At 41.7% G+C, this 24,079-nt stretch overlaps 1 protein-coding gene across 1 annotated transcript in view; it reads right to left on the bottom strand.

Annotated features, from left to right (window-relative positions):
• LOC140464957 (collagen alpha-6(VI) chain-like) overlaps nt 1-24,079 on the bottom strand; it is a 139,595-nt gene that overhangs the window by 58,368 nt on the left and 57,148 nt on the right. The window contains exons 11-19 of the mRNA XM_072560628.1: nt 23,333-23,902; nt 18,558-18,916; nt 16,496-16,574; nt 15,407-15,552; nt 14,250-14,342; nt 10,526-10,579; nt 5,459-5,530; nt 5,342-5,368; nt 5,174-5,218 (exon numbers count right to left, since the gene is read on the bottom strand). Coding sequence (XP_072416729.1) covers nt 5,174-5,218; nt 5,342-5,368; nt 5,459-5,530; nt 10,526-10,579; nt 14,250-14,342; nt 15,407-15,552; nt 16,496-16,574; nt 18,558-18,916; nt 23,333-23,902 — 1,445 coding nt within the window. The remainder of the gene's footprint in view (nt 1-5,173; nt 5,219-5,341; nt 5,369-5,458; nt 5,531-10,525; nt 10,580-14,249; nt 14,343-15,406; nt 15,553-16,495; nt 16,575-18,557; nt 18,917-23,332; nt 23,903-24,079) is intronic.

Below are 24,079 nucleotides of genomic sequence, written 5' to 3'. Positions count from 1 at the left end.
CCTATTCATATACCCATGCAAATGCCTTTGAAATGTTGCAATTGTTCCAGCCTCCACCACTTCCTCTGGCAGCTCATTCCATACACGTACCACACTCTGCATGAAAAAGTTGCCCCTTTATATCTTTCCCCTCTCACCCTAAACCTATGCCCTCTAGTTCTGGACTCCTCCACTCCAGAGAAAAGAATTTGTCTATGTATCCTATCCATTCCCCTCAAAATTTTGTAAACCTCTATAAGGTCACCCCTCAGCCTCCGACGCTCCAGGGAAAACAGCCCCAGCCTGTTGAGCCTCTCCCTATAGCTCAAAACCTGCAATATTCCAACAGTGGCCTAACCAATGTCCTGTACAACCGCAACATGTCCTCCCAACTCCTGTACTCAATACTCTGACCAATAAAGGAAAGCATACCAAACGCCTTCTTCAATATCCTATCTATCTGTGACTCCCACTTTCAAGGAGCTATGAACCTGCACTCCAAGGTCTCTTTGTTCAGCAATACTCCTTAGGACCTTACCATTAAGTGTATAAGTCCTGCTAAGATTTGCTTTCCCAAAATGCAGCACCTCGCATTTATCTGAATTAAACTCCATCTGCCACTTCTTAGCCCATTGGCCCATCTGGTCAAGATCCTGTTGTAATCTTAGGTAACCTTCTTTGCTGTCCACTACACCTCCAATTTTGGTGTCATCTGCAAATTTACTAACTGTACCTCTTATGCTCGCATCCAAATCATTTATGTAAATGACAAAAAGTAGAGGACCCAGCACTGATCCTTGTGGCACTCCACTGGTCACAGGCCTCCAGTCTGAAAAACAACCCTCCACCGCCACCCTCTGTCTTCCACCTTTTAGCCAGTTCTGTATCCAAATGGCTAGTTCTCCCTGTACTCCGTGAGATCTAACCTTGCTAATCAGTCTCCCATGGGGAACCTTGTCAAACGCCTTACTGAAGTCCATATAGATCACGACTACCACTCTGCCCTCATCAATCCTCTTTATTACTTCTTCAAAAAACTCAATCAAGTTTGTGAGACATGATTTCCCACGCACAATGCCATGATGACTATCCCTAATAAGTTCTTGCCTTTCCAAATACATGTAAATCCTGACCCTCAGGATTCCCTCCAACAACTGCCCACCACCGAGGTCAGGGTCACTGGTTTATAGTTCCCTGGCTTATCTGTACCACCCTTCATAAACAGTGGCACCACGTTTGCCAACCTCCAGTCTTCCGGCACCTCACCTGTGACTATCGATGATACAAATATCTCAGCAAGAGGCCCAGCAATCACTTCTCTAGCTTCCCAGAGAGTTCAAGGGTACACCTGATCAGACCCTGGAGATTTATCCACCTTTATGCATTTCAAGACATCCAGCTCTTGCTCCTCTGTAATATGGACATTTTGCAAGGTGTCACCATCTATTTCCGTACAGTCTATATCTTCCATATACTTTTCCACAGTAAACTCTGATGCAAAATACTCGTTTAGTATCTCCCCCATTTTCTGCGGCACCACACAAAGACCGCCTTGTTGATCTTTGAGGGGCACTATTCTCTCCCTAGTTACCCTTTTGTCCTTAATGTATTTGTAAAAACACTTTGGATTCTCCTTAATTCTATTTACCAAAGCTACTTCATGTCCCCTTTTTGCCCTCCTGATTTCCCTCTTAAGTATACTTCGACTGCCTTTATACTCTTCTAAGGATTCACTCGATCTCTCCTGTCTATACCTTATACATGCTTCCTTCTTTTTCTTAACCAAACCCTCAATTTCTTTAGTCATCCAGCATTCCCTATACCTACCAGCCTTCCCTTTCACCCTGACAGGAATATACTTTCTCTGGATTCTTGTTATCTCATTTCTGAAGGCTTCCCATTTTCCAGCCATCCCTTTACCTATGACCATCTGCCCCCAATCAGTTTTTGAAAGTTCTTGCCTAATACCATCAAAATTGGCCTTTAGGACTTCAACTTTTAGATCTGGTCTATCCTTTTCCATCACTATTTTAAATCTAACAGAATTATGGTCGCTGGCCCCAAAGTGCTCCCCCACTGACACCTCAGTCACCTGCCCTGCCTTATTTCCTAAGAGTAGGTCAAGTTTTGCACCTTCTCTTGTAGGTACATCCACATACTGAATCAGAAAATTTTCTTGTTCACACTTAAGAAATTCCTCTCCACTTAAACCCTTAACACTATGGCAGTCCCAGTCTGTGTTTGGAAAGTTAAAATCCCCTACCATAACCACCCTATTATTCTTACAGATAGCTGAGATCTCCTTACAGATTTGTTTCTCAATTTCCCTCTTACTATTAGGGGTCTATAGTACAATCCCAATAAGGTAATCATCCCTTTCTTATTTCTCAGTTCCACCCAAATAACTTCCCTGGATGTATATCCGAGAATATCCTCCCTCAGCACAGGGAGGATCCCATATCAAAAATGTCACTCCCCCTCCTCTCTTGCCTCCCTTTCTATCCTTCCTATAGCATTTGTATCCTGGAACATTAAGCTGCCAGTCCTGTCCATCCCTGAGCCATGTTTCTGTAATTGCTATAATATCCCAGTCCCATGTTCCTAACCATACCCTGAGTTCATCTGCCTTCCCTGTTAGGCCCCTTGCATTGAAATAAATGCAGTTTAATTTATTAGTCCTATCTTGTCCCTGCCTGCCCTGACTGTTTGACTCACTTCTTTTCTCAACTGTACCAGTCTCAGATTGATCCCTTTCCTCATTATCTCCCTGGGTCCCACTCCCCCACCTTACTAGTTTAAATCCTCCCAAGGAACTCTCGTAAATCTCCCTGCCAGTATATTAGTGCCCTTCCAATTTAGGTGCAATCTGTCCTTCTTGTACAGGTCACTTCTACCCCAAAAGAGATTCCAATGATCCCATACACCAGCTCCTCAGCCATGCATTCATCTGCTCTATCCTCCTATTCCTGCCCTCACTAGCTTGTAGCACCAGGAGTAATCCAGATATTACTATTCTCAAGGACCTCCTGTTTAAATTCTTGCCTAACTCTCTGTAATCTCCCTTCAGAATCTCAACCTTTTCCCTTCCTATGTCATTGGTTCCAATGTGGACAATGACCTCTTGTTGGCCCCTCTCCCCCTTGAAAACATTCTGCACCCTCTCTGAGACATCCTTGATCCTGGCACCAGGGAAGCAACACACCATTCTGATTTTTCACTGCTGGCCACAGAAATGTCTGTCTGTAGCCAGGACTAGAGAATCCCCTAACACAACTGATCTCTTGTAACCCAACATACCTCTCGTTGCATTAGAGCCAGTCTCAAGACCAGAAACTTGGCTGTTCGTGCTACGTTCCTCTGAGAATCCATCATCCCCTACATTTTCCAAATCAGCATAGTTATTTGAAATGGGGAAGACTCCTGCTCTAGTTGCCTACCTCTCTTGCGTTTTCTGGAGTTAACCCATCTATATAACCGTATCTGAAACTTTCGCCCCTTCTTATAACTGCCATCCATCACATACTGTTGCTGTTGCAAATTCCTCAATACTTCTCATTGTCGATCCAACCGATCTGATAAGATTTGCGAGCAACAGCATTTATTGCAACTCTAATCCGCAGTAACCCTTAAACTCACTTTAAACTCCCACATCTGACAAGAAGCACATATCGCTCCTTCACAATCTACAGACCCAGAAAATAAGACCGTCTTATTCCTCTTCAAACACTGCCCTTCAGAGGGTTGGTGTGGACCAGTTGGGCCAAACGGCCTGATTCCACACTGTAGGGAATTAATTATCTAATTATCCTTGAGGTAGTGATGAACTGACTTCTTGAACCTCTGCTGTCTTTTGTTTCGTGTAGGTACATCCACAATGCGATTACGGAGGAAGTTCCATAATTCTGACCCAGAGGTAATATCTTTCCAACCAGATGGTGAGGGACGGGAGGCATGGTGGACCAGTAGTTAGCACTGCTGCTTCACAGTGTCAGGGACCTGGGTTCAATCCCACCCTTGGGTGACTAGCTGTGTGGAGTTTGCACATTCTCCCATTTCTGTATGGATTTCCTGCTGGTGCTCTGGTTTTAAAGTCCGAAGATGTGCAGGTGAGGTGAACTGGCCATGCTAAATTACCCAAAGTGCCCAGGGATGTGCAGCCAAGGTGGATTAGCCATGGGGAATGCAAAGATAGTGTAGGGGGGTGGGTCTGGGAGGGATGATCTTCAGAAGATCAGTGTGGACTCGATGGGCCAATTGACCTGCTTCCAAACTGTAGGAATTCTACGATATGTTCCGAGAGGGGAGCCTCACTGAAAAGCAGCTCTAACTATTCTTTTAAATTATTCGTGGGAGTCACTAGCAAGGCCAGCATTTGTTGCTCATCTTTAGTTGTCCTTGAGCACAGTTAAAAGTCAGTTCCATTGTTGCAGGTCTGGACTGACAAGTAGGCCACAACAGGTAAGAAGGGCAGGTTTCCTTCCCTGAGGAACATTCATGAATCAGATGGGTTTTTTTTAGAGACAGTTTCTGATAATTCATGGTCAATACTCCAGAGCTTACAAGTGAACTGAAATTTCATCAGCTGCTAGTGTAGGAGTAATACCCATGTTCTTCATTAGGTTTGGCCTCAGCTTTATTGGTGCAGTGACATTAAAACCACATCACCAATTCCCCCACTACACCTCAGACTATGGAAAAATCAGCTACAGATACTTCTCTCATTGGCTCTCCATCCGGGGAGACCATAAGAAGACATTACGTTAGGACAATACTGTACTTGCACTTGATGCTTTTCTGTGGGAGCATGGCCTTGCAATGCCCAATTTCAAGGCTTAATCTTGAAGCAGTCATTTGAGTGATGAGTTGTTGGATGACTGTGCTTTGGCACATTCAACAGGGATTGAGTGCAGAACACTGACAAAGAGATAAATCTCAACTAGTCTTCCACTTCTGACTGAAAATAGTAGCAAATGTGAGCTTCAAGTATGTTCAATTGCTAACTGTACCTTTCCAGTTCCTAGAAAATGGTTTAAATATACAATACAAATATACTGATAATTTACATCTTAGCTTTGGACTTCTGGTGAAATACTACTGATAAACACCTTCTGTCTATAACTTACAATCTATCTAACCCAGACGTGATGAATTGTCAGGAGCAGTCTCCCCACATTGAGTTTGAATACTAAGGTACCTGCTCTCCATTTGTCCCAGGTGCACCATTCTCAGCTGCTTCACCCTGCCAAGGAAACATTAATCCATCAGTGAACCAGACAAAGAACAAAACAAAACCTAACACAACTGTAGCAAAATAAAGTATGTTTTGCAATTGAATATTCATCAAACCTGAAAATATATTTACCTTCTCTCCTCGATAGCCTCTTTCTCCCTGAATGACAAAGTTTGCCAGTTAACAATGAAAGTATAAATCATCAAAAATAAATCATCCACAATTGACGTTTGCTCAATAAACACAAACCATGAAGCCCCTGCTGCCTTGACATCCTTCAATTCCTCGAGGTCCTGTAATGCCTGGAGGACCCCTATCACCCTAAGAAAGACCAAAGAATAATTAATGATTAAGTAAAAGGGCCTCTAGCATGATATCAGCATCAAAGTGCTCCCAGACACACCCAGGATTCAACCACACACCGTGTTTGAAAATAACAATCCCCATGTGTTGAATCAGGCAGCAAAATACTGTCTGAGATTATAAAGGTTTTATTGTAAATCTAAAGCTTAGAACAAACACATTCTGGATTCTCCTCCTGTCCAGAAACTAACACCCCACTAGCATAAAATATGTTTCTTTTACTTTTGACTACACCACCGGCCAATCACTCACGCTACTGGTTAAACAATTAACAGTTAACTTGCACTGTTCAACAGTGACAGTACAGCAACAATAAAAAAGGAAGTATAGGGCAAGGAGGAGGGAATTACATTAAATTGGAATTGGAAGGGAAATAATGTACTCCAATCCCACAGTGCCCACCTGTCACTGAAGAAAGAACAAATTATCTTTTTATCCTTTCTCTTAAATTTTATTTTCTTAGATGTGCGACCCCTTCATTTTAAAGTGACCCCTCATTCTAGATATTTTTACTTAGTATGTGTTATAATACATTTCTGGAGCAGGTAGGACTTGAGCCTGTGCCTTCTGACTTAGAGGTAGTGTAGAGAACGTAGCTCTTTTTTGTTCTTCTCTGTTCAAAGATGCTATTACACACCTGCTGAGCAGGAGGGACTCAAACCCGAGCAGCTCCTGGCAAAATCCAATGAACATCTCCTGCTTTCAACCAACTATAGAAATGTTAGGTATGAGCCTTCGATGGGCCTTTCTAACTCTGACATATCATGAATTTACCTTTGCCTTTTTCATTTGCCCTCCCTTGAAGAAGGCAACACTCAAAGAAAAGTCTGAAACCAATGAAATAATTAGAATGTTTATAATCCCATTCCCTTTACTGTAACATGAGTGGAAACTTGAATCAGATTTCATGGCAACTGGGCAGATCATTTTCAACTTCACCTCTTTCACGGTCATCTGGATCCCACAACAGATAAAAATACTGCCAAAAGTAAGTAGCAAAGTTCCTGGGAACCACAGCAGCAATATAAGGCCTTCAGCCTGTTAAGCCATCACGTCACTCCAATTCAATCATGGCTCATCTTAACTCCTCTCCTGTCTTGGTTCTGTGATCCCTCATGTCCTTATCTAACAAAAATCTAGTGATCTTCATTTCAAAAACATTGATTGAACTAGCCTTCATACCTTTTGTAGGCACAGACATTCAGATTTCTATTGGCCTTTCTGTGAAGAACTGCTTCCTAATATTGTCCTGAAATACTGAGGTTTACTCCTTTTAGAATTATGCCTGGTTTATCCAGACAGCCACCACCAGAAGAAATAGCGTTTTCAATCCTCTAATCATCTGAAAACATCCCTCTAAGCTTTTATAATTAAGAATCTAAAAAACCAACCTCTACTGCTCCGGTGTCAGAATATTTTCTACCCCAGCCACCCCACCCATTCCACCATAACAGCTTAAATTAAGTGAATCAATCCTGATGGCAAGGGGGGTGGGGGACATTGGGAAAGCTATTGTCAATTTAGTTCAGGATGAGAAGTGCCTGACACAGGATACACACTCTTCGGCAATGGGATATGTACATATGCGTTATGAATAGAAGTAGGTTGTTCAGCCTCTCAAGCCTGCTCCACCAGTCAATTAGATTATGGCTGACTTGTTTGCATTTTGAATTCCACATTCCCATCTCCACCTCCCCATCGCCCTGATAATCTTTGATTCCTTCACCTAATGAGAATCTACCTATCTCTACTGTAAAGATAATTTATAACCCTGACTCCTCCACTCTCAGAGATAGAAAGTTCCAAAGTTATAAAACAATCAGAGAAAAATAATTCCCTTCATCTCTTTCCAAAACAAGAGCAATCCCTCTGGACTCATCTCTACATCTTCCTCATCAACACTGTTCAGGGGTGAACCAAATCATTCCTTGCTCTTCTAAACCCCACTAAAACAAGCCCAGTCTGTCCAACTTTTTGTCTTAAGGCACTCCACTCATTTCAGGGATCAATCAAGTAAGCCTCCTCTGAATCACCTCCAAAACAGTTGCATCCTTCAATAAATAAGGACAGGCAAAACACCACGCAGGATTTAAAATGCCCTGGATAACAGACACACAACATCCTGACTTTTAACTTCAATTCCTCTCCTAATAATGGATAGCATTTCATTAGCTTTCTTGATTACTTGCTGTGCCTGCATACTAATATTTTGAGACTTAAATACTAAATCCCTCTCTACCTCAGAATTATGCAATCATTCTCTGTTTGGGTAATTCTCTGCTTTTCATATTCTTCCTGCCAAAATGAGCAATTTCTCATTTTCCCACATGGGGAGGGTGGGGGGGGGGGGGGGGGTTGCATGATGGCTCAGTGGTTAGAACTGCTGACTCACAGCGCCAGGGACCCAGTTTAATTCCAACCTCAAGGAAGTGTAGGTTAGGTGCATAGTCAGGGGAAATGTAGGGGAATGGGTCTGGATGGGAAACTCTGAGGGTGTGGACTTGTTGAGCCAAATGGTCTGTTTTCCCACTACAAGGATTCTATGAGACTCAATCTGTCAGATTTCTGTGCACTCTGTCAACCTATATCAATCTGAATCCTCCATTCACAACATTCTTGCTGCTTATTTTTGTGTCATTTGCATAATTAGCCAAAATGCCAATCAATCCCCTCATCTAAGACATTGATATAAATTTTAAAAATTCTAACCCCAGCACAGAATCCTGCAGGGCACTACTCTTCACAACTTGCTAATGAGTAAAAGACCAGCCAATCCATCTTCTAACCATTCGTGTATGTTACCCCAATACCATATGCTGTTATTTTCTGCAATAACCTTTTATATGGTACTTTATTGAAATGCCTTCAGGAAATCAAATTTCAGTACATCAACAGGCTCCTCCTTATTCTTCAAGCACCTCCAATAAATTGGTTAAATATGATTTCCCTTTTACAAAGCCATATTGACTCTTCCTGATTATCTTGAGTTTTTCTATGTGCCTAACAATAACCTCCTTAATGATCAAGTTGAACACTCCATAACAGATGTCAAGTTAACTGGCCTATACATTCATGTTTTCCGACTCCCTCCCATTTTGAATATAAGAGTTATATTTAGTTATTTCCAGTCTGATGGAGCCTTTCCAGAGTGTTTGAATATTAGCAACACCACATTTATAACCTAGTTAGCAGCCTCTTTTAAATGCCAATGATGAAGTTCTTCTGGATCTGAAGATTTGTCAGTCAGCATCTTATTCAGTTTGCTTGGGACCATTGTCTTGGTGACTCTAACTGCAATGAGTCACTTTCTCCCTTTGAACTCCTGATTTAAAGCTAATACTGAGATTTTTTTCAATCTAGCCATTATAGTTGAAATAACGCCACAGAGGCTGGTATGCTATCAGCAAGTCATCCTTTATTTACAGTCACACAGTAAATGAACTCTGACCAGCTCGCACACAGCCTGTCCCTAGAATGAGGAAAATCCCTCTGACTCCTGTTTGTACCAGATTAACAACTCCCAATCAGGGAACTCACACTCAATGAGATCCATGTGGCCAAGCCCTTTCCAATCACATGATAGCATTGACAGAAGTAAAATATTTGTTCAGTTCATCTATTTCCTTATTGTCTACTGTTAACAGTCCATTCTCATTCTCTAGAGAGCCATCATTTACTTTATTTACCCTTCTTTTCAGATACCTGTAGAAATTTGTCCATTTATTTTACATTGCTAGTTAGCCTCCTGACATATTCTTTGTTTTTACTCTTGATTAGTCATTCTCTGTTGTTCTGTTGATCAACCATCAGTCCTAACGTTCCATTTTGTGCAATTATCCACCAATCAAGTTAATCATTCAGCAACTTAAAGACTGTTATCCCTGAGCTTATTGGGTTAGGATTGGCTAAGGGGTTTAATGGGATTCAAGTAGGCCTCCTGTGGCTCCTGAAGGCTGTCCAGCAAAACTGTGTCAGGCATCCTCGTAAGGTGGTCCCCTTATTGAAGGTACCTAGTCCTTGATTGAGAACCCAGTATCACGAAGAGTGAGGGGCGGCTGAAAGTCGTGCTCTTGCCATTGCATCAAATTCCCCTCTTCCTATTCATCAATGACCCTCTCCCATGTCCTCTCCTCATCCTGCTCCTTTCTCCAAAGATCCAGCATTAATCCTCAGAGCATTGCTGGCAGCAGCCACTGCTCCCAGTGACATTCCAGAAATGGAGAGTTTCTAATTGCTGACTGGCTGGCAGCCTTTGGGGGCAGTTTTTGCATCCTACAGCACCTGTAACAGAATGGGGTTTCCCAAGGTTAGCCAGTTAGATGCTTGAGTACACTTAAATTCCTTTGGGCCTCCTGCACAGAAGACCTAAGTGGCTCCCAGTAATTCTTCAGCCGATGGAGTGACCCACATCACTGGAAATAAATTCCATCCAATCCAGTGTGGAAAGAGGCTGTTTCCCCCCCCCCCCCCCCCCCAACCTAACCCTACAATTATCATGGCTCATCTAAACATCCCTGGACACTAATCCACCTAACCGGCATATCTTTGGACTGTGGGTGGAAACCAGAGAACTCAGCAGAAACCCAGGCAGACATGGACAGAACATGCAAACTCCACACAGATACCCGAGGCTGGATTCGAGCTGGGTCTCTGGCACTATGAAGCAGCAGTGTTAACCACTGAGCCACTGTGCTGCCCTATATCTCTTCTCCAAAGTGTCTCTTTTCTGTATGAGGTTTGGCAATCTGTACCAAATTGTAAGCCATCTCAACTCTTTTAAGGATGGTCTGAATAATGCAATTTCTGACACCATACACTCATTTTATCCAAGTGCGATGTTTTGTTGACTCAATCAAAAATAATCCCTTTTTATTAAAAAATGCCCAGAGTTCTTTCTCATTTCCATGCAAAACCTTATTCATCTCAACAAACATTTTCAGCTTGTCTACTTACCATACCACCATCTTCACCTGCATAACCCAATGTTCCTGGTGGTCCTAGGATGCCCTGCAATAATATCAGTCACATAAATCGTAACCCAACAGGCATAGATTCAGAGAAGATCATTTCACTTCGAGGCGTTTTAATCTATTTCAATAGCTGTTTGAACTCATTAATATGATCAAAACCCATACGCCAGGAAGGATTCAAGTTCAATCCTTGGTTTTGAAAGCACTCAGTCTTTGTTATCTGCTAGTTTGCTACTCATTGTCATGAGATTAGGATAAATTCAAAGTGGGGTCTGGGGCCAATGTCTCATCAGATCTGCCTTAGTAAATATCGCAAGGCCCCTCACAGTACACAAGAGTTGTATCTGTGCCCTTATCCTTCATAGATAACAGGGAGTCAGTGTATTTTTAACTGAGTTCCTGCCAAGCTGAAAGACAGGACCATGCAATTGCCCTCAAAATCCTCTGTTCACAAAGCAAAGAAGAAAATATGATGTCTTCTCCATGTTTCAGTCCAGCAAAATATTCCATTTGACAAATTGCCTCAGACACTTTGGAGTCAAGAGTGTGGTGCTGGAAAAGCACAGCAGGTCAGGCAGAATCTGCAGAGCAGGAGAATTGGGCATAAGCTATTCATCAGACACTTTGGAGCCACCTTTCTGCACCCAATGCAATTCTACTAGGAGTGTGGTGGACCGATCAGAAAGTTGATAAGAATGCAGAGTTAGTGGATCCTCTGCTGTTGGTTGTTACTATGATAACATTATTGAGATGGATGCTTTTGTTGCTCTGGGATCAGTGGATGCCTTTGCCAGTAGTAAGCTGTTACTTATTTTTAGCCCATATTTTTAGCATGGCCTGAAGTGTATTCCCTGGCCCCTCCTCCACTTACTGGGGAAAAATCAGCTCATTCACAAAGGGGAACAATAAGTCCTTCAAAAACTGTCAATGATACATTGACTAAAAATGGACAGTTGACAAGCATTTCTTCATTTCTCATAGCCCATCAATTCCTGATATGTTGGTGTTCCATCAGTAACATTCAGATGATCAAACTGATCACCAATACTTTGACCAAGCTGGAAGGTTTAAGAGCAAACACTCCTGTTGATTGCTTCTGAGTCAGGGTAAGAAGATGGGTTGGTTTACAGCCTTCACTGTCTAGGTTTGCCAGTGGAAGAGGTTTTGCGAATGGGGCCCTGATGCCTAGATTTTGGGCCTTTAAGGAAAAGGCAGGAAAATAATTGGAGACAGGTTTTCCTAACTTTCTAATTTATCTCCCACCAATGTTCTCTCCTGCTCTGCCCTGAATATCTCAATGATCCGATGCTAATGTAAAGTTTCATGGATATCAGGTATCTTCTGACACTCACCAATGAGAGTATAGTCAGTGGGAGCTGAGGTACCATTTCATCACATGGAACCTGACAGCCATTCTCAATCATGATTTTATTCATTTTCCATAAATAGGTGGCTCTCAGCCTTGGTTTCTATATAGCATCAGAAATCCTCTTTTTTTACAATTCATGGTTGTGTAATTAATTGAAATTAATTATTAGAGCTTGGCTGAGGTCAGCAAAATTAACACAGACCTAACATAAGCATAGATAGAAAACACACTGTGTCACTAAATTGACAGTGGTAAACTCACTGAGCCACTAGATTGATGAGAAATGTTTTCTAATTTTATTATGCAGTGATAATAGAGACTTTGTCCCCAACATCAGCATGGCTAGGCAACCCACTGAAAAGTCCTCTTAGCAGCCCCGTCAAAATTAATGGGTCAAGAGGCAGTTCCCTTCATTTACCCAGCAATGGTCTCCCCCTGCGCAATTCCTTTATAAGAACTGTAAACTAAGGAACAAGCTGCAAGATCCACAACGGGGTAATAATTTCATCTGCCAGTACCACAACTCACCTCTTCCATCAAGTGCCCCCACCACACAATCCCCTCTTAGTGTCCCCAAGAAAGTGGGAAATCCAAAATGGTGGATGGAAAAAATCATAGCTGTAAGAGATGCTCCTTTTTTGAGATTGTTTTTCAGCTGGAGCTGATGGCAACATTTGGAATACTGCATTTAATTCTGGTCTCCTTCCTAAAGGAAGGATGCTGTGAAACTTGAAAGGGTGCAGAAAAGATTTACAAGGATGCTGCCAGGGTTTAAGGGTTTGAGCTACAAGGAGAGGCTGAAAAAGCTGGGGCTGTTCTCCCTTAAGTGTCAGAGGCTAAGAGGTGACCTTATAGAGGTTTATAAAATTATGAGGGGAATGAATAGGGTGAACAGAGAAGATTTTTTTCCAAGGGTAAGGGGAGTGCAAAACTAGAAGGCCTAGTTTTAAGGTGAGAGGGAAAAGATTTAGAAGTCACATCTTTTTCAGGCAGAGGCTGGTGCATGTATGGAATGACCTGCCAGAGGAAGTGGTGGAGGCTGGTCCAATAACAAAATTTGCAAGACATCTGGATGGATATATGAATAGGAAGGGTTTAGAGGGAGATAGGCCAAATGCCGGCAAATGAGACTAGATTCATTTTGGATATCTGGTTAGCATGAACGAGTTGGACTGAAGGGTGTGTTTCTGTGCTGTACAACTCTAAAGAATTATCAGTCCAATTTGCAAGAGAGCCAGCTTGGTTTTCTTGAATATAACACTAAAGATCTGGTGCACCCCACCATTCAGCAGTCTGGTCTTGTTCATTAATCATCCACCCAGTGATTGGAAGACTCAGGACAGAAGGAAAAGAAAGAAATTGTGTACTTGTCTCTGGTTGCCTCCCATGCCAATAAATCTTGGTTGGATTAATTTGAGGTTAGTCATTACAAGACATGCTGCAAACTCCCTTGTAAACTGAAAGTTGGAATACTAAGGTACAAGTTATTTATATGGTCTCTCTCCCATATTCCCAGCCAAATTACAACAGAATTCCATTGGAACATTTGCCTCACAATTATAAAGTGATCTTCAGAGCCCAGCAGAGACCATCACAACATTCCCATCAACATTAAAGCTCATTAAATTGGGTTAATGTTTTTTAAATGACAAACGGAAATTCTTAAAGATTGACATTGCGTAAGAACAGCAGAGACTTTTATTTCCTCATTGTTGCTGAAAGTATTAAAATCATTTAAACATACACGCAGTTTGTACTGCCAAATTAAATCTTCTTTTTGAACTTGTTCTTGGTTTGAGGCCTATATTTATTTTTTAATTTCTAGTTACCCTTAATGCAACTAAGTGAATTGATAGGCCACTTCAAACAGCATCTACAAATTAACCACATTTGAAAAGGGGTTCTGCTGCGACTTGAAACATTAACTCTATTTTTCTCTCTCTACATAATTGCTATCAGGTCTGCTCAGTTTCCCCAGCACTCCCTGTTTTTATTTCAGATCTCGAGCATTTGCTGTACTTTGTTTTGCTATGCAATCATGTCATCTATTGGCCAGACCTCTCACAAGCCATAAACCACAGTAACAAAATTAGGTCATTCAGCCCATTGAGTCTGCTGCAACAAGCATATTTGCTTCCCAATAGGACACTCATAAACCAGCTGGTTTCTGCAAAACTTTAACAACTTTGTGGTCATTGTCCTTGATGTATATATTTATTTAAGCTGTGTTTATGTGGTGGGATTTGAATGGTATTTTCTGATTACTAGTAACCGCAACTGTACCTGAATCATTTTAACAAATCTCAATCCAAACAGTAACAGTCATATTTTGTCTTACTTTAACTCCTTGCTCTCCTTGTCGTCCATGTTTACCCAGTTGTCCTAAACACTTGCAAATTATATCACAGCATTCTCTTTCTGCAACTGTGTCCTGGAACAACATACAATTTTGAGAATATTTAACCAGGTTTAGCAACATCTTTTATGATTGACATATTATCCTGTCTTATTTTTGCATCTGTGTAGGGTGAGGAACAATTAGCTTCATACAGTGCTGCAAAGAGGGAGTTTTATGGAACTGTCACATTCTCCCTTCAAGCCAAATATCAAATATTGTGTCTAGTTCTAACCTCCAAGACAGCAGGGAAGATATTAATTAAAATATCTAATTTCATGTTATTTTAGGATTGGAGATTGAAACTATACATGTAAAGTAAGAGAAATATCTGGTTTGAGTGACTGGTAAATAAACCGAAAGTCTTTGCAATTCAAAGTATAGCCAACATTTAACTAATACAGTTGAGACTTGGACATGAGAAAGCAAGAAACAATGGGTGGCCACTTTCAGAGTTTCTTGTTGGAGATGAAATGTCTACAATTAATTTCATAATAGGTTTAGATTATTTATATGGTTTCCCAGAACAAACGGTGAACTTGAGGACAGGAGACAATTGGGGAATCTCAATCTGAGGCATCCCAATTTGTGCCATATAGATGTGGGAATAGAATCCCTTTTCCTGACTTCCTCCCTCAATACTGATGCTGACAAGGATGCAGCCCTGGTGCTAGACCTTACCTGTCTCATGTAAACTTGAGGACAGGTTGGTGGCAGGCAGTTGGGCAGTGAGAATGCCATCCAGAGATTTCTCTTGAGCCCGAAAACACCAAATGAGGAACTAAAAAATTCTGTTCATGATGTTTTAGACAATATAAGCAATAACTATTAACTTCAGTATTTTTGAAGAGCTAGGTCTCCAAATGTAAGCTCTTGGCTGTCTTAACATACTATGAGCAACCGCATATTGAACTAATTATGCATTTGGCTGCACAGTTACTGGCTATACTTTTGTCAACTAATTCACTTATCATCATTCAAAAGTCTAATTGAGATCAGTTTAGAAAACGACGAATAACTAAATCAATGGATTGTTTTTGGAAATTAGTTTTTTCCTAAAACTTGTTTCTGATGTTAGGTTTTCTTTTAAAGTCACTTACAATCTCAGTGCGCAATGCATCCCCAATATCACGCATTCCAATGGCCAGTCGGCGTTTGTAGCCAAATCCTCTGCCAAACTCCAGTTCATGAAGCTCATCAACGTCGACAGTGTTTTCCATAGCAACTGTGATTAGGGCATTGACACCTGGTTGGAAAATTAAACATTGATTGCCCACTGTTAAAATCTGTCAGCATTGATCAGGTTATTAATCAGTGTGGTCCCAGTGTGGAATGACTCATTCATCTGTATTTTGGGTTCTAGTATATGAGATGAACTAAACATTCTGCCCTTTCATAATTTTTCTGCAACGAAAATGTATGTATTGGTAATTGCAGAACTCATTGCAATGATGTTCTGCTTTTTATATGCACTTCCTACAAAATTGCATTGGTGGTATTCTCTTGACAAATCTCTCCTCTGTTCTTTATTCCCAGTTATGATATGGGCAACATTTTGGATGAGCTCCACCACTCTCTTCTCTTTCCTTCTCGCCACAGAGGTATACACCATTTCAATATGGAAAGTTTTAGTTTTTTGCCCAGCTTAAAAGTCCTATTCTATTTGGGTTGGCAGTAGAAAACAGCATGAGTTTGTTCTTTCCCATTTGTAACTAATTAAAAAAAAGTTCTCCATTTCCTTCAGAATGTGACAAAACCAAAGGATCTATCAACACAAACATTCCAATCTTTCAAAATCTCAACCATTTTGCTGTCATTAAAAGCATGCCATTGTATAAGACAGAAATGGAAGAAATAGAATGTTTGAGTATCCAATAAATTGTCTGTTACAATCTTGTCACGATGACGGAAATGGGCACAAATGTTTCTCATAACTTTGTTTTGATTTCAACAATGGAATCTCTTTGTTCTAAATGTCCCATATTTTTATGAAAATTGAAGGAGGATATCTAACATCATACCTAAGACAGAAATTAACATCTGTTACAGATGTATTTGCTAAAACCCAATCGAAAATGTAATCCCTGAATGTTTCTGATTAAATGTTATTGTTCAGTGCCAACATTCAATATAATCAGTATTCCCCAGTGTTTTCAAAACATGCCTACAGATAACCCCCAGTTACTTACCATTAAGCCGGAGTCTGTTTGATGCTTCCTTGAGTCTATTCATGCTATCCGCTATTCCATTCGTAAACATCACTATCATCTAGAAAGAGACAGAGAGAGAGTTGTAAAAAAAAGTTAGAAGCGGCAGATTGGAACATTCTGTTGTTTTGACTGGAGACAGTCTGTAATAACTGAGTACTTTATCGGGTTTCATGAAGCATTAGCAATAGCAGACAAAGTAAAGCAGTCTTATAGAACAAATAAGGTATATTGCCACAAAGAATAGGAAGGCCAATTATTCCCAGGTTTTGAATTAGTCCAGATACTAGATGCAGATAATAATGTAACGTAAGGATTAAAGACAAGCAGAAGGAAGGTAAATGCACAATTATCATATTTGGTTAATACAACACAAGTCAAAATTAGAACAGAAATAATGAAGGAATGAATCCCATGATTGCCCAAAGTACGGTTAATAGGCGTTTTGTGTGTAAGTTCAGCTAAAAGGCTAAACGTAAAGAAGATAATGGAAGTTAATGATCAATCTAAACAAATTATACTCGTCATAAGAAGTTTAACGCCTATGATGAATGTGTTTATCATTGAGCAGGATTAGATATCACTTACGCTTCAACAATATGTCAAGGAGTATGGATAAAATTTTACAAATACAGGGAATGCAGGAGAAACTCAGCAAGGTTAAGGAATGGAAAGGTTCTTCTTCCTTGATGTTTGGGAATGACAGCACATCCACGTCACTATGGAAATTAATGTAACTTAGCTGCAATTTACCTCATCATGATCTGCATTTTAGTTGGATAGAATATTATTGTATCCCTATAGCAACCCCTGATATTTCTCATCAGACTAGTATTGATTATGATGATATTACATGATAAGTGTCAGAATGAAATAAAATCTTAAAGTTGCTCACTGTCCATTAATGATTAAAACTCTTTTAAAAATTCAAGTGTAGTTGTCGTGGAGAGTACGAGGTGAACATTGGTTGAAAAAAAAATTAAAGGATAATGCCACATCCTATCAGTTTTCCAGTGTCACATGACTTTAATGAGTTGTCAAGGATCTAAAGGTGGATGGAACAAATATAGAAACATCCAGAAGTTATAAATTCTACATGTTATAGACTTGACAACCAGATTTAATCTTTCTATGGTAATGCATCACAAGGATATAAGGGTTGCTGTAGATCAGCACTTCCCAAAATTTGGGCTGTAATCATCATTGGGATTACAGAAGCAGTGGATGAGATCACAAACTCTGTCACCATCAGCCAACACATATTTGCACTGGCCCTGCTACTTTCTCAATCTCCTTCCATGTTTGCCTGTTGAAGGGGCAGCATTCAGAAAGTTTGTGATTACAAATAAATCTAAAGGACTATAGCCTTGTGATGTGTAACTTTTGACCTTGTCCACCCTCTTCCAACACTGGCACATCCACATCATCCTCACAAGTTGGAGCAGAGGGGAGCAATGGACCTGGTGAATGAATGGGGAGGTTCCACAGAGATTGCATAGGCCCCAAAGTCTGAATGAAAAGCTGCTTATCTCACTTTTGCAAAGTGACAACTGCAAGGCTTCTACCGGGTACGGGCCCAGGTTAACAGCCACCATCTTTATGCTTCAGGGCACATGTATGGATGCTATCACTAAACAGGACAATGTACAGCAGGACAAATGCACAACCATCATCTTTATAGGAATTAATGTTCAGCAGGGATCAGCACACAGCATGAGAGTGGCTTAGAAGTCTTCAGCCACCAGAAAACATGGAGAATCTAGCTGAAAGCTAGGTATTTGAACTAATTTCAATTTTACAATGGATATCTGGGATCACATTAATTTTCAAATGTTACACTGGGAAATGATTTGGAAGCTTCCAATGGAAAAACTAATGGAGAAATGGATAGGAACTGTGCAAAACAAAGAACACCAGAGTTATGAATAGCACAGGTGCAGATGTGGTCAGATGTTTTGCTACTATCCCATGTCTGTTTCCTACTTTCACCAAAAACAGATAACCTCACATAGATGTTCATCCTTTCTCCTGAAACAAATTTTACCTTCACATTTTTGCCCGACTCCTGCTCAAATTTGCTTGCAAACGACAACAAATAATCAGCAGTCAAACTGATCTGGTCCATCGCTGACAGTAGAAATGATCTTGCCTTTCCCAAGACATCTAAATTATAGCTTTCGAAATTGGAGTCAAAGCGTGTCCTTCCAACTCTGTCAGTGATGTGAAATCCCGCCCTGACATTGAGACTGTGACCTGCTATGCAGCTGATGTTCTGTAAGTCCGTCATTCGTTGGATTAGGCTGTCCAGGTACTGCATCTGCAGGTTCAGCTGGCTGCCAACTGCATTTGAGAAGCGTGCTTGACTGGGGAGGTCAACTCCCACAGCCACATCAATGGTACATCCTGAAAAAAAGAAGCTTGTCTAATTAGGACAGTGAAATTGGTAGCTCTAACGCCATCGTTGTTTCTACTTTGACAATAATAACAAGTGAGTCGTCCAATGTAAGAATACTGTACGACCAGATGATGCACAATGATCCTTTGCATCACAACTATAGGCAAGCAGTGGAATTATCCTCCCCAGATCCAACATCGGCACTTTGGTGGGATACAAAGCTGAAATGTCACAATGTTGTCCCATTTCCTACTCCCCGGACAATCCCTATGTTAAAATATCTTCACCAAAAGTGATTGCCAGAACCAGTGATGGGTTAGGAAGCCGAAACTATGATTTTCCTTTCATTCCTTTTTGGGTTAAGTCATTGCTGGCCAAGCCAGTGTTTTATTTTGACTGGCCTCTATCATCTGATATGGGAGGGGTAATAGCCTTTTCATTTACTATGGGATGTAGGCATTGCTGGTTAGGCCAGCATTCATTCCATATTGAGAAGGCAGTGGAAAGTAGCCTTCTTGAACCGTTGCAGTTCCATGTGGTGTAGATAGAACCATAATACCATTAGGGAGGGAATTCCAGGATTTGGCCTAGAGACACTAAAGGAGCAGTGAAATACTTTCAAGTCAGGATGGGGAGTGGTTTGGAAGGGAATTTGCTGTGAATGGTGTTGCCATGTGTCTGCTGCCCTTGTCCATGAGGATCTTTGATGCATTTCTGTAATGCATCTTGTAGACACTAAATGATACAAGTTAAACCAATGTTTTGCCTCAGGACCCTGTGATCTGGGCCCTTGTGACTCCTTGTGCCCACCTCCCTCCAGTACTTTTGCGGGAAGTTTACAATTCTGATGTCAGCTTCCCTCTGCCCAGGCTCACATACAATTCCCAATGAAACGGCCAGTTCCAAGCAAACATGCTCTATACGCACTTGACTTTTAACAGGGATTGATGGAAGTGAAGGTGACATGAGTAATGTTCGGGGCTGAAGGAGGGGTGAACATTGTCAGGGGTGAGGGCATTGGCAATCATTGTCAGGGGTGAGATAGGAGTGAGCAATGCCTCGTGGGGTTGGGGGGGGGTTGCTGGGAGGGGAGGGTGAAAGGGAGTTGTGCAATGTCAGGTCTACAGGCTAGGTAATGAGCATCGGGGGTGAGCTATGAGTGAACATTGTTGGAGAGGATGTAGACGATGTGAGAAATGTTAGGTGAGTGAGGGAGAATTGAGAATTGCCAGGGATTCTTCAGGTATGGTCTTATAACAGCACTGCACAGCTACAATGTAACTTCCCTACTTTTATACTGATGATGAGGCTGAAGGAGATTCCAGATGTAGGCAGGGCTGAAGCCATGGAACACTCACCACGGTGCAACACCCTCATCTCACAAATGAATGAAAAACACAGAACAGTAAGTTTCCTTCCCTAATGGGCATTAATAAACCATTTGGATGTTTACAACAATCTGACAGCTTCATTGTTACTTTTACTTGGACAATGGAAGATATAGATTGTAGGGAATTAGATGGTGACACCTTGCAAAATGTTGCTATTACAGAGGAGGAAGTGCTGGATGTCTTGAAACGGTTAAAAGTGGATAAATCCCCAGGACCTGACCAGGTGTACCCGAGAACTCTGTGGGAAGCTACAGAAGTGATTGCTGGGCCTTTTGCTCAGATATTTGTATCATCGATAGTCACAGGTGAGGTGCCGGAAGACTGGAGGTTGGCAAACGTGGTGCCACTGTTTAAGAAGGGCGGTAAAGACAAGCCAGGGAACTGTAGACCAGTGAGCCTGACCTCGGTGGTGGGCAAGTTGTTGGAGGGAATTCTGAGGGACAGGATGTACATGCATTTGGAAAGGCATGGACTGATTCGGGACAGTCAACATGGCTTTGTGCGTGGGAAATCATGTCTCACAAACTTGATTGAGTTTTTTGAAGAAGTAACAAAGAGCTTGATGAGGGCAGAGCAGTAGATGTGATCTATATGGACTTCAGTAAGGCGTTCAACAAGATTCCCCATGGGAGACTAATTAGCAAGGTTCGATCTCATGGAATACAGGGAGAACTAGCCATTTGGATACAGAACTGGCTCAAAGGTAGAAGACAGAGGGTGGTGGTGGAGGGTAGTTTTTCGGACTGGAGGCCTGTGACCAGTGGAATGCCACAAGGATCGGTGCTGGGTGCTCTACTTTTTGTCATTTACATAAATGATTTGGATGCGAGCATAAGAGGTACAGTTAGTAAGTTTGCAGATGACACCAAAATTGGAGGTGTAGTGGACAGAAAAGAGGGTTACCTAAGATTACAACAGGATCTGTACCAGATGGGCCAATGGGCTGAGAAGTGACAGATGGAGTTTAATTCACATAAATGTGAGGTGCTGCATTTTGGGAAAGCAAATCTTAGTAGGACTTGTACACTTAATGGTAAGGTCCTAGGGAGTGTTGCTGAACAAAGAGATCTTGGAGTGCAGGTTCATAGCTCCTTGAAAGTGGAGTCGCAGGTAGATAGGATAGTGAAGAAGGCGTTTGGTATGCTTTCCTTTATTGGTCAGAGTATTGAGTACAGGAGTTGGGAGGATATGTTGCGGTTGTACAGGACATTGGTTTTCGGCCACTGTTGGAATATCGCGTGCAATTCTGGTCTCCTTCCTATCGGAAAGATGTTGTGAAACTTGAAAGGGTTCAGAAAAAATTTACAAGGATGTTACAAGGAGAGGCTGAACAGGCTGGGGCTGTTTTCCCTGGAGCATCGGAGGCTGAGGGGTGACCTTATAGAGATTTACAAAATTATGAGGGGCATGGATAGAATAAATAGACAAAGTCTTTTCCCTGGGGTCGGGGAGTCCAGAACTAGAGGGCATAGGTTTAGGGTGAGAGGGGAAAGATATAGAACATAGAACATAGAAGAATACAGCGCAATACAGGCCCTTCGGCCCTCGATGTTGCGCCGATCAAAGCCCACCTAACCTACACTAACCCACTATCCTCCATATACCTATCCAATGCCCGCTTAAATACCCATAAAGAGGGAGAGTCCACTACTGCTACTGGCAGGGCATTCCATGAACTTACGACTCGCTGAGTGAAGAACCTACCCCTAACATCAGTCCTATATCTACCCCCCCCTTAATTTAAAGCTATGCCCCCTTGTAATAGCTGACTCCATACGTGGAAAAAGGTTCTCACTGTCAACCCTATCTAACCCCCTAATCATCTTGTACACCTCTATCAAATCACCCCTAAACCTTCTTTTCTCCAATGAAAACAACCCCAAGTGCCTCAGCCTTTCCTCATAGGATCTTCCTACCATACCAGGCAACATCCTGGTAAACTTCCTCTGCACCCGTTCCAGTGCCTCCACATCCTTCCTATAGTATGGCGACCAAAACTGCACACAATATTCCAGATGCGGCCGCACCAGAGTCTTATACAACTGCAGCATGACCTCAGGACTCCGGAACTCAATTCCTCTACCAATAAAAGCCAGTACGCCATATGCCTTCTTCACTGCACTATTTACCTGGGTGGCAACTTTCAGAGATCTGTGTACATGGACACCAAGATCCCTCTGCTCTTCCACACTACCAAGTAGTCTACCATTAGCCCAGTAATCCATCTTTTTATTACTCTTACCAAAGTGAATCACTTCACACTTAGCTACATTGAACTCCATTTGCCACCTTTCTGCCCAGCTCTGCAGCTTCTCTATATCCCGCTGTAACCTGCCATATCCTTCCTCACTGTCTACAACTCCTCCGACTTTCGTATCATATAAAAGAGATCTAAGGGGCAACTTTTTCACGCAGAGGGTGGTACATGTATGGAATGAGCTGCCAGAGGAAGTGGTGGAGACTGGTACAATTGCAACATTTAAGAGGCATTTGGATGTTTATATGAATAGGAAGGGTTTGGAGGGATAAGGGCCGGGTGCTGGCAGGTGGGACTAGATTGGGTTGAGATATCTGGTCAGCATGGACGGGTTGGACCGAAGAGTCTGTTTCCATGCTGTACATCTCTATGACTCTAAATTAACATATTTGGAATAGATTGCTAATTCCCAAATGCTATGGTGGTGTTCAAACTCAGGTTTCTTGCATCATCAGATCAGTAGTATAACCATGATACTATCATACCCAGCTCGACTGCATCTGTCATTTTTAATGAGTTTTGAGAAGATTTGTAGCTCAGGTTGAGGATCTGGATGTAAGTTTGCACGCTGTGCTGGAAGGTTTGTTTTCAGTCACATCAGTGATGATGTTACCTAGTATGGTGATGAAATGTCTGAAAACGAACCTTCCATGTCATCTTTAAGTCACTGCATCTGGAAGCTGGAGGAGATACCTTTCTTTAATCTGGTGACCAAGATAGAGGGCAGTAAAAGCAGTGGCCAACTGAAGAAAAGAGAGAAGAAATCATTCACTCACCTGGAATTGGCTGATCCTTACAAAGACTGCGGGCAATCCTTTGTTTAATCTTGCCCAAATCTCGAAAACTGTCAACAAAATAGATCCTGTCCCGTGACCCGGAGATTTGGAGAAGCTGTTTCAGATCTGCCTGCCCTACCCCTACGGACAAAATTTGAATCCCGTTGCCCCTCAGGTTATCAGCTGGGCCCATCACATTCTCTTTCGACCTCCCATCGGTGATCACAATCAGGAACTGGGGCACGTTCAAAGCTTTCCGACTACCTGCCTCTCTCGTGAACAGCCTGGTCGCTTGCATCAGCGCTGATCCAATTTGAGTTCCTTGATTCAGTTGAACCATTTTTTCAATCTCAGCCATCAACATCTTTCTGTTTGGGAAATCCTTCAGGTCAAATTCTTTTTGAAACGATGTGCTGAATTGAGCCAGACCAAACTGGCACATACAGGGGACAATACTAAAAAAGCTAACCATGTTTTTCATGAAAGATTTAATGTAGCTGAAATCTTCAGCAATTATGCTCTCAGATCCATCGACTAGAAAGACAATGTCTGCTTGTTGAAGATCACAGACTATCAAAAGAAAAAAGTATCCAATTAAAGATTTGTACAAATTATCACATTTCTCTCTTCCCCTAATCTTCTCTTTTATGGAGGTGCTCATGTTCAGAGTGTGGTTCATATTTATTGTATGTTGGGTAGTAATTTGCCCTGATATATAGTGTCTGCTTTTTAAATGCTTGGAAAGTG

The sequence above is a fragment of the Chiloscyllium punctatum genome, chromosome 41, assembly GCF_047496795.1.
Source record: "Chiloscyllium punctatum isolate Juve2018m chromosome 41, sChiPun1.3, whole genome shotgun sequence".
NCBI lineage: Eukaryota > Metazoa > Chordata > Chondrichthyes > Orectolobiformes > Hemiscylliidae > Chiloscyllium > Chiloscyllium punctatum.
This window is presented reverse-complemented; position numbering and strand designations above follow the sequence as displayed.